At 40.7% G+C, this 9,916-nt stretch overlaps 2 protein-coding genes across 3 annotated transcripts; one reads left to right on the top strand and one right to left on the bottom strand.

Moving 5' to 3' along the window:
- On the bottom strand, positions 1-5,813 carry parp12a (poly (ADP-ribose) polymerase family, member 12a). The gene is made up of 12 exons (XM_054733291.2): positions 5,437-5,813; positions 4,661-4,796; positions 4,315-4,579; positions 4,106-4,243; positions 3,845-4,007; positions 3,720-3,733; positions 3,176-3,336; positions 1,759-1,985; positions 1,598-1,673; positions 1,366-1,496; positions 1,098-1,249; positions 1-1,008 (listed from the first exon to the last, which is right to left on the bottom strand). Exons 1-12 carry the CDS (start codon positions 5,754-5,756, stop codon positions 752-754), a joined length of 2,040 nt encoding a protein of 679 aa, XP_054589266.2. The 5' UTR covers positions 5,757-5,813; the 3' UTR covers positions 1-751.
- Positions 5,814-6,030: 217 nt separating this feature from the next.
- cfap263 (cilia and flagella associated protein 263) lies at positions 6,031-9,547 on the top strand. Of its 2 annotated transcripts, XM_015964965.3 has the most exons (9): positions 6,031-6,164; positions 6,406-6,538; positions 6,726-6,887; positions 6,964-7,113; positions 7,239-7,349; positions 7,517-7,615; positions 7,712-7,819; positions 8,070-8,225; positions 8,978-9,547. In XM_015964965.3, exons 1-9 carry the CDS (start codon positions 6,058-6,060, stop codon positions 9,119-9,121), a joined length of 1,170 nt encoding a protein of 389 aa, XP_015820451.1. In that variant the 5' UTR covers positions 6,031-6,057; the 3' UTR covers positions 9,122-9,547. The 2 variants fall into 2 exon arrangements, with proteins under 2 accessions (XP_015820451.1, XP_015820452.1); XM_015964966.3 differs by lacking the exon at positions 7,712-7,819 and having other exon boundaries at positions 7,517-7,588.
- Positions 9,548-9,916: the final 369 nt, after the last annotated feature.

Here is a 9,916-nt window from a genome sequence, read left to right as displayed (position 1 = left end):
TCAAAATGGTAAGTTTGTTATGTTTATTAACATTTTCAGAATAAAAGTCCAAAAATATATTTAGTTCAAACGAGCAAAACACTGCTTTCCACATTATGAGACAATCTTTTTAGGTCATTTTACGTTTACCTGCCCTTTTAATCCCATAACTGCAAATAAATCTGGTTTTAAGGTATGAACTTTTACTTTCCATCCAACTAAAAAGTCCATTAACATAATAAACACGATAGAGCCCCCAGCTGATGGATGATTGCTTCATACTGTTGATAAAAATCTGATCTTGAAATCATGTTTTTTCATTCAAGTTTAACATTAGCTCTTAATATGAGTATTTGGATTTGTATTTATACCTTTTATTGTTTTTGTGTTCCCTTAAAGCTGTGCCACCTTGGGATGTTTCACTCTTTATGAGCTAAATGTCAGACTATTAGATCCTAAATGACGTGTGTAAAGGTGGTCAGTATGGGGAAGCAGCTGCACCTCTATAACTCTTAATTTGCACAAACTTTTTACATTTTAATCTAACTTCTCTGTAATGAAAAGTAACATGAAAGGAAACAAGAGGCCCAATAGAACTTGTCACATATCTGCTGCTGAACTTTTGTGAGCAGATTTCTGTTTAAAATTGTGACTTTGAACTTGACTAAGTTCTAGTTTGGATAGAATACCCAAATACCAACGATGGCAGCAATCAGACTTAAACGCTTCCCTCCACTAAACCGTTTCCAGATCAAACTGCAGAGGATTTGATTTACTGGTACATGATTAAATACTCTGGGTAAATCTGCTGTTTTTCAAAGATAACAAATATGCTGGGGTTGGTCTCCGAGTTGACGCAGCTGTCGTAGAGAGTTCTGCTGCCCTTCTTCGGTGGTGGTCGAACGTAGCTGTGTCTACCCAGCGTGTATTCCCCCACCAGGACCAGAGCGACAAACATGACCTTATTCCGACCACCTTTGGCTCTGGAGTACTTGTTAGAGTAGGATGCATCTTTGGCAAAATAGCTCCCTGCAAAGAATATTTATAAGCACATTTATAAACACCGAAAAAATGTTTTTGGAAAGAAAAATGAAATCATTTAGTCTTGTTTTTCGTGCCTTTGCCGTACACTGTCCCGTGAGATCCACACACCCTCCAGTCAAAGTTTTGATCGCAAATCTCATCCACCAGGCGCTCATCTGTCCCGTGGAACAAATATCTTTCATCCACAGTTTTCCCACCATTCGTCTTCTGCATCTGCTCTTTCTGGCTGAAAATGAAGCATTGCACATTCACTCCCAGTGTGAAGAATAAAAGGTATAAATGCCGAGCATCTCCGCGAGCAAAGCAACCAAGTATTGTGTTCATGAATTGGCAACGTTTTACCAATGGAAAGATTTCCACAGAGAGGGGTTCTGAATCCTCTGGATGCTTTTGATTTTGCTTTGACGCATGGTGCATTTGAACAATGTCTGGATCATGTTATGATCTGGCGAGGAGCTGGAGAGGAGCACGAACTGAAAGATAGCATAGTCATCAAAAGGTGCAGTTATGTGTTCAGAGATGATTATGGAACTAAACAACCAGGTTAACGTAAATGTACTCAATAATCAGGCACCTCAAACCCCAAATCAGGCAGGGCTTTCTTGTCCCAGTGAGATGGGACAACTGAATCTGTGGAAGAGCTGCTGGAGCTGTGTAAGAATGCAGCAGAAGTATAATTAATACAGAAATATAATGATACATTAAATAAATAATAAAATACATAACTTAAGTTACTTTTTGGCCTTCTTCACATCCTCAGCAGACACAAAGCGAGGCCTCCTTCGCACCTCTCTTTTGGTTTTGTGTTCGACATTCTGCTGGAACATCTGCTGGGTTCCTGCTGCATCATTCAAATGGAGAACGTATTTATGTTCACCAGCCTGGAAAGCAATCTCCTTCTCCCGGTTTTCCAGGTACATCTTTTCCAGGCTGTGAGAAGTGACTGTGACATCGCCCCCACCCTAGAAACACGCCAGAAAAAGCAGCAACAAAAGAAAATTTAGACTTTGAATGAGATGAAATGGATTATTTATAAAAAAAAAAAATAAATAATAATAATAATAAAATGAGAAGGGCAAGACAAGTTTACGTTTTAGTTTGATCCTTGCTGCATGTATGAGCAAAGGGCTTATATTCTACACTGATGAGCTAATGGCTAATTTGAGCACAATCAAGGTCTAACATGTTACTGCTCCACTGCAGTTCATTCATGTTTATGTTTATTTATTTGGCAGACGCTTGTTATCCAAAGCGACTTACAATTTATAACCTATAGGGCATGTTGTGATCTGTGGGGGAAGCCGGAGTACCCGGAGGAAACCCACGCATGCATGGGGAGAACACGCAACTCCACGCAGAAAGGCCGCAGCTGAGTTTTGAACCTGCGACCTTCGTGCTGCGAGGCAACAGTGCTAACCACTGCGCCACCATGCAGCCCACGTGTATTTGCACATAACGTTTTACATTCCTGCAGGGTTGATGGATACACCAGAAGTGCCGCATTTATGCTATTAAAATAATTTAGCATGGACTGCTTTGTCATTTAGAAATTTGAAAAGGCAGCAATAGCAGGGGTGCCCGATCCTGGTCCTCGAGGGCCGATATCCAGCATGTTTTAGTTTTAATTCTGCTTCAACACACCTGATTTCAATCAGCAGGTGATCAATAGGCTTCTGCAGAGCCTGATGAGATGCTGCACAGGTGATTCAACCATTTAATTTAGTGTGTTGGAGCAGAAAAACCACAAAACCTGCTGGACACCGGCCCTCCAGGACCAGGATTGGGCACCCCTGCACTATAGTCTCATACTAGCTGTTAGCCTGTGATGGACTGGCTCTCTGTCCAGGGTGTACCCTGCCTGATTGCCCATTGACCGCTGGAGATAGGCACCAGCCCCCCCCCCCCCCACCCCCCCACCCCCCCCCATCCTACATGAACAAAGCGAGTGCAGACAAAGGATGGATGGATGGACTGGCTGTTAGCTCAAAGCTATTGCTTAAAAATCAGGCCTGGGAGAAAGCAATCTGCTAAGGGTGAGACGGTGATTGTCTACATTTCACTGAGGGACTCACTACAAAATGGCCAAAATATGCCTTTAAAATAATTCAAACATTAAAATACACAGTTTTGTTAAATAATCAGCTCAGATTACCTGTCCATACTCGAGCCATGACCCTTTCTCATGCTGCCAGTACCAAACCCACTGTGTTGGGAGAGTAAAGTGTGATGGGTGTAAGACAGAGGAGGCTGTGGGCAGGCGACGGACTTTAGACCCTCCATATGTCATGGTTTTAAAGTCAACACACTTCTTAAAGAGCAAGTCACCCCCAAATCAACTTTTTTTTCTGATAAACTATATAAATGCGTGTCTAATCGTGCTGCAGACACGTGTAGTCAATAGTTTAGCACTTTGGTGCATTTTAGTTAAAATTTAAATGTTCTGCCTGAAACTGTCAGTGTTGCGCCGTTGTCAGGTAAAAACTCTTCACTGCATTTGAATTTAAATCTGCCACCGCTATTGGCTAAGAGGTATGCTATGATGTAAACTGGTACATTATGATGTCACAATGTCATGAGTGTGTGTATTTGTTAGTGGCTCCACCCTCTCGGTCTGCTAGGCAACAGCATTTGTTGCATTTTTCAAACATGAAGTGGGAGTGAAGTACGCTTCTTGTAAGGGGTGACTGGCTCTTTAATGTTAGACACAGACCTGAAAGGAGGACAGAACCCTCATAAGAACATTTTTAAACCATAGAGGAGTAGGAAATCAGATTTTTGTTTGTTTGTGTACCACACATTCCAAGCTCCAAGAAGCCCTAACCTTGAAGCAGATGGCGGTAGACACACGGCGCTTGTGTCACGTGAAGGGTCACTGTATGCCTTCTCTATGTCCTCCATATTGGGCAACTCCTTCCAAGTCACACAATCTTGGTCTAAAACCTCCCATTTGTAGGGCAGACCCCAGTGAACATGACCACAAGCCTCTGTGACAGAACACACAAAGAATAAACTAAGTGAAACATGCATGAGCATCCACTGCACTATAGATGCAACTGGTCTGCTCCATCAGCAGAATCATTACCTTTGAAGCAGCGGGACGTGCAAATGTTATGCAAGATTTCATTCCTCCCAGCAGCACTTACTGGTTTTGGACACACAGGCTTGGTGGGAGATCCGGGGTTGCAGGGGGGAGGCTGTGGAACGTTCATCTTTGGAGGAGCTGTAGGAAACTCACATTTAGTCTAGAATCTTTGCATCTCAGATTAAAATGGCAGAAAACAAACTTTTTACCTGGGAGAACCACAGCTTGCCTCTCGTGTTTGCCCATGATGATGAGTTTATTTTTGTAGATCTTGTAAAGATTTTGAATATTCTCCTCGCTATAGCCCCGGAAAAGCTTCATTTCATTCTCGGTAAATTGATGGTTTCTTTTACACGAAGACCCAAACCTACAGTCACCCTGGAGGGAGTGCTGGCACATGTGGAGCTTTGTGCAGGAGGTCGTGAATTGGCAAGAGCCAAATGGACCATTTCCCTTGTTGTAATGTGAGCACACCTGAGTGAAACGGTTGAGAACGTAATTTTAATACTATTCCATCATGAGGAAGGGTTATTATTTTCAGCCGCTAAAGCCTACCTCTGGAAGAAGATAAGGATCATTCTGCAGTAAGAGTTGGAACAGTTGTTTTTCAGTCAATTCCTGAAGCCCAAATCTCTCCAAAACCGTTGTATTGTGTGGGGAATCCAGGCTGTGTGGGTTTTTACACTTTGGTCTAAAAACAATATGCCCAGGACTTAAAATGTTTACTTTATTCAATTAAAAAAATAAAATACATCGATCTAAATCTTGGCTGATAAGCAGAATATCGAGCCACGCCAGAAAACATTGTTCATGGTCATTAACAGCAAGCTAAATCTGCATTAATTTAGTTTAAGTATTATCATATTGAGTTTGTTTATGAATTCATAGCTGGATGACGAATGTCATTTCACTGTCTATTAAACAGCTGTTTATTGTAAATTTGTTGTTATACTGAGGACAAAATCCAGTCTGGTCATGGAAAATCATGTAGGCCTAACCACACTTGAGTTGGTGGAAACATTTTTTTATTACTTTTTAAAATGACTTTATTATATTTTTTCCCCAAGTACAGCGGCTGAGATGGAGGGGATAATGGTTATGTACTGCCCCCTTCTGGAAAGGTAAAGTATTTCCTGAACTGCGTCATTTCAAAGTATTCTTTCCTTTAAAAAAACAAGCAATTAACCAGAAACACTCTACAAAAACAACATATCAACATTAAAGGTAATTGGATGTCAAGTTTTTCTCAAAGTCCAGCTTGTGTGCATGTGCTCCAAAAAAAATTAAATAATGTTTCTAAGCCCATTAAATTGTTTTATGAGACAACTTACCCAAACGTGCAGCCTCCACAAACAAAATACTTGCACAGATGTAACCCATCGCACTTCGCGCACTGTACGTATTTTTTCTGGCAAATCCTCAGTGCGGTTTTAGCCACCACCAGACCCTCTGGACTGAGTTCGTTAAGGCCGGAGACTTGCTGTTTGTCCTCTTGGATCGCTATTAACCCGTCATCGAAGAGAATAGACTGCAAGTCTTCCACTTCAAAGCCGAAATGACTGTGCGCCAGCTCATTCAGCTGCCCGAAGTCCAAACATCCCTGGTTGTCACACAGAATCCCGATAATTAGTTTGGAAAAGTTCGGTGCCATTCTGGACAGAGCTAGGGAAGAGATTATCAGAGAACTCTAAATGATGGAACAGCTGACCTGAAAACACGCCTCTTGTGCTGAAAAACGAAACAGAAACTTAACTAAAAAAGAAAAACAAGATACTGTAAAAGGACATCTAACTCCTAAAAATTAATAAAAACTATAAAATCATTCAGAAACAAAAATAGAACAAAAATAACACGACCACAGTCTCAAACATAAATGTAAACAAATGCACAAAACACATTTTTTACATAGTTCTGCTTTTTGCCCAGGAGGTACGTGAACGCAACGCGACTCCATGGCAACTACTGAATCGACAACAATGGAGGACAAGATGAAAGAAAACACTAAGAAGGTCACAGAAGAACATAAAACGCTTCTTGTCAAACATCAGAAGGATTTAAGGTGAACAGAACGGATGTATAGAACTTTTATTTTAAGGCTTTAAAACCCACTCGCTAATGCTAACACTTCTGTTTGCAGCATGGCTATATTTAGCACAATTTTTTCGTAACATTAAAGTTGATTTCTTTCATATGTGGTCCATATTTGATAGCAAAAAGACAAGAACCCCTTACATTATATTTAAAGTGAAGTGCACTAATTGTTTGGTCAGTTTTGTTGACACTTATGTGCTGTCATCAAGGGATCCTAATGTAGCCCTCCTGGCTGAGAATCACGTGTTTGAATGCTTTATCAAACGCCTGGATCCCAAGGAATTTCAGGGGGATGGTGGAGAAGGTCAACAAGCAGCTGGACACTCCCAACTGGACTGTGTGGTGAGCGGATTGCAACCCATGTGAACCATTCCAAATACCACCACTTTGTATGTGTCAGTGTTGCATTGTGATTTTGATACAAACATTATTAATATTTGTGTTTGTGTGTGTGTGTGTGTGTGTGTGTGTGTGTGTGTGTGTGTGTGTGTGTGTGTGTGTGTGTGTGTGTGTGTGTGTGTGTGTTCAGAATGTTGACAGGAGGCAAAAGCCCCGCTACATCTCATCAGACTGCGACCAGCTGCTGACCTTGGAGCAAAAAATCTTCTTAATACAGAGAGAAATAACAGATACACGGAAAGATCACGAAGAGCTTAAACAGAAATATGAGAAAATCCAGGACAACTACAAGGTTACAACATACGTTTGGATACGCATCATTTCTGTGTACGCAGATCCTTGTTTAAGTGTTCTGCTTTGCTGTCCAGGCCGCTGTGAAAGAAGCAGAATTGCGTTTAGCTGAGATTCGAAAGTCTAAGAAGGAGTTTGAACACAGGTTAATGAAATCTATGAAGGATGGCCTACTGGAAATGAAGGAGCCAGAGAAGGTGCTGCAGTACACTGAAGACAGGTCAAAGGTGAAAATGGAATCTGATTCACTGACCACATACAAGGAAGTTTTGCATAGAAACAATTCCTCTTTTTTGATCACAAAAGTAATGTATAGTTTTTAAATGTACTTTAAACCACATTTCTCCAACAGATTGTTCAGTTGGAGAGGTTTAATCTAAAAAATCAAGCACTGAAGGTCCAGGAAAAAACTCTTCTGCAGAAACTCCTTCAGAAAAACGAAATGGAAAAGGCAGAATATCAGGTAAAACAAGAAATATATCATTTATGGCTTAAATGCTGTCACATATGTATTCTGGGAGGATTTGCAAAAATAATCAGTAGCTTCATTTGTCATTCGCTTAAAAACCTTCAGATTGTTCATTGAGTTTTAATCTTGAACCAGATTACTTTTTTGTTCCTTGTGTGAAGGTGTATTTCCTCGAGTATGATGAACCCAGATTTGACAGAAGCCTCGATGAACACCGATGCAACTATAGTAAGGTACAGCATGTCCTCAGCGTGCACAAGGTACAGTAGCTCCCCGTGAATCATCTAGTGTGATGTGTAGCATCGTAACAATCCAGATAGTTAAATCTGTGCATCGTTGTGTTCTTTTGAGAGCAGGAGAAGCTGCAGAGTGTGATGCTGGTGTCTGCAGAGTTGAGCAATGACATCTCGAAAAGAAAACTAATGCTTGCAAAAATTGAACAGGAAATACATCATGCTGAAAAGGTTCATTCTTGTGTATTTAAACAGCATAAAAGCTAAAACTCATTATGGCTTACAAAGTCCAAAGTAATTTTTTATCGATCGGTAAAAGAATTAAGTACCCAAAAGCAGCACTTTTAAAAAACAAGTAAAAAAAATGGCATTATTTAAATTTCTTCATTTTTTGATTCATCTGTTTTAAATAAAACACGTTCTGTCCCTTTCTTAGAACTTCTCCTTTGCACAGATTTTTTATTTTTTCTCCCGTCCTCAGGAGCGATTAAAGGTTGAGGACAAGAACAGGCTCCTTCGTGAGCAGCTCGCGCATCACCAGGCTCCTGGTATCACGGAGTATGTGTGTGCCAAGGACAAACACAAGAAACTGCAGCAGAGCATCCACAAGTGGGAGACAAAGGTTGGGGTTGCTGAGGTAAACTGACATTTTAACATTCTCCAGGTGAACTGTGTTGGTGAACAGTTAGTCCAAAATTCAGCTGCCCGGATAATCACCAAGACCTCCACTTTTGATCACATCACCCCTGTCCTGCAACAACTTCACTGGCTCCCTGTCAAATACAGAACTGACTATAAGATACTTCTTCATGCCTTTAAATCCATCCATAATCTCGCTCCCCCTTATCTTTCTAATCTCCTCCACATTGTCACTCCCACTCGCTCGCTCCGATCATCATGTTCACCTTCCCTGTCTGTTCCTCGCACTCGTCTCTGTACTATGGGAGCCAGAGCTTTCAGCCACTCCGCTCCAAAACTTTGGAACACTCTACCGCCTGACCTCCGCAATATAATCTCTTTCTCAACCTTCAAGTCTCAACTCAAAACTCACATGTTCCGCCTGGCTTACTCAATGTAACTGTCCTCCTTCCACCTACTCTTTTTAGTCATTGTACTGCTGTGAATCTACCCTTGGCAATTACTCTTAGCACTTATTTCTTGTTTGTATTGCTTGCTGTTCCTTATATTTTGTCTTGTACAGTGACCTTGAGAGCTTTGAAAGGCGCTTGAAATAAAAGGTATTATTATTATTATTATTGTTTCTCGAGCATGATCTGATGGAATCATCTTTTCTACTTCACCGACAAAAGTCTGGCTGGTATGGGAAGGGAAAACGCCGAGTTGTAGCGTTCAAAACACTAACACATAGTATCTGTTTTTTTTTACCAGATGGCCTTGAAGACTCACAGAAGGAAGTGGAGCCAACAGAGAGCCATTTCTTCTCCTGAAAGCAGAATCAAGTTTGGAATAACTAGCTCTGGTGATTGTCAAAGTCCAGTGAAACTCCCCCACATAGCAGAAACAAACACTTAGAAGTCAAGAATCAGAACAGGTTTCTGATCGTTTGGAGCCTATATTCTAATACCAGCTAATTTAAAAATAATTAACTATTTCTTACTCTTTCAAAGCTTATTTAACCATATTTGATCATTGGGATCTTAGATTTTGCATGTGGGAGTAATGTAGCCTGGCAAGCTATCATTTACATGTAAATACCTGCAGAGCAAAATCTTTTTGCTGTTGCTACAATCAGTCTAGATTTCTAGGCAAGGAGTAATATTTAGTCAATGTTATTTTATTCGTTTAAGTTTTTTTCCCTAACAATTACTGTGTTTCTAAAATATTTTGCTGTTGTGGTATTAAAGGGGCCATATCATGGAAAATTCACCTTTTCAAGCTTTTCACCTTGTGATAATATTTCATCATGAAAAAAATAAAACAAACCCATTTTTGGCCGCATTCGTGCATTGTCCTGTCTCCGCTGTGAATTTAGAATTTTACTTTGAAAATCATGGAATGCATCGATTGAAACCATGGACGTAATTTTCACTTTAGAAGTGTGTGTGGTATCTTTACAGTATGTTCTAATGGGAAACAGGCTTCAACACAAACAATTGTTTTCTGCTTGGTCCTAGAGCTCAACCAGTGTCAATTTAATATAGCGTAATATCGTTTTTGGATGGTAACAAGTGCAGGGGTCAAAACTTGACTTTGGAAAAAGTGGGGGTGGGGGGGGGGGGTGGGGGGGGAACATGTCCCCCCTGTCCCCCCCAAAATTATGTCCATGATTGAAACTTCATGCCTCCTCAGGGATTTCTCCTCTCCCTG

The sequence above is a fragment of the Nothobranchius furzeri genome, chromosome 4 (assembly GCF_043380555.1).
Source record: "Nothobranchius furzeri strain GRZ-AD chromosome 4, NfurGRZ-RIMD1, whole genome shotgun sequence".
Lineage (NCBI taxonomy): Eukaryota > Metazoa > Chordata > Actinopteri > Cyprinodontiformes > Nothobranchiidae > Nothobranchius > Nothobranchius furzeri.
This window is presented reverse-complemented; position numbering and strand designations above follow the sequence as displayed.

Excerpts from the sequence above, each read along its gene's own strand:
- cfap263 (XM_015964965.3), top strand. The coding sequence starts at position 6,058 with ATGGCAACTACTGAATCGACAACAATGGAGGACAAGATGAAAGAAAAC. Across the intron at positions 7,350-7,516 it reads TGGAAAAGGCAGAATATCAG|GTGTATTTCCTCGAGTATGA; the intron begins GTAAAACAAGAA and ends CCTTGTGTGAAG. Across the intron at positions 8,226-8,977 it reads CAAAGGTTGGGGTTGCTGAG|ATGGCCTTGAAGACTCACAG; the intron begins GTAAACTGACAT and ends TTTTTTTACCAG.
- parp12a (XM_054733291.2), bottom strand. The coding sequence starts at position 5,756 with ATGGCACCGAACTTTTCCAAACTAATTATCGGGATTCTGTGTGACAAC. Across the intron at positions 4,008-4,105 it reads CACGTCCCGCTGCTTCAAAG|AGGCTTGTGGTCATGTTCAC; the intron begins GTAATGATTCTG and ends GTTCTGTCACAG. Across the intron at positions 1,009-1,097 it reads CGGGACAGTGTACGGCAAAG|GGAGCTATTTTGCCAAAGAT; the intron begins GCACGAAAAACA and ends TATTCTTTGCAG.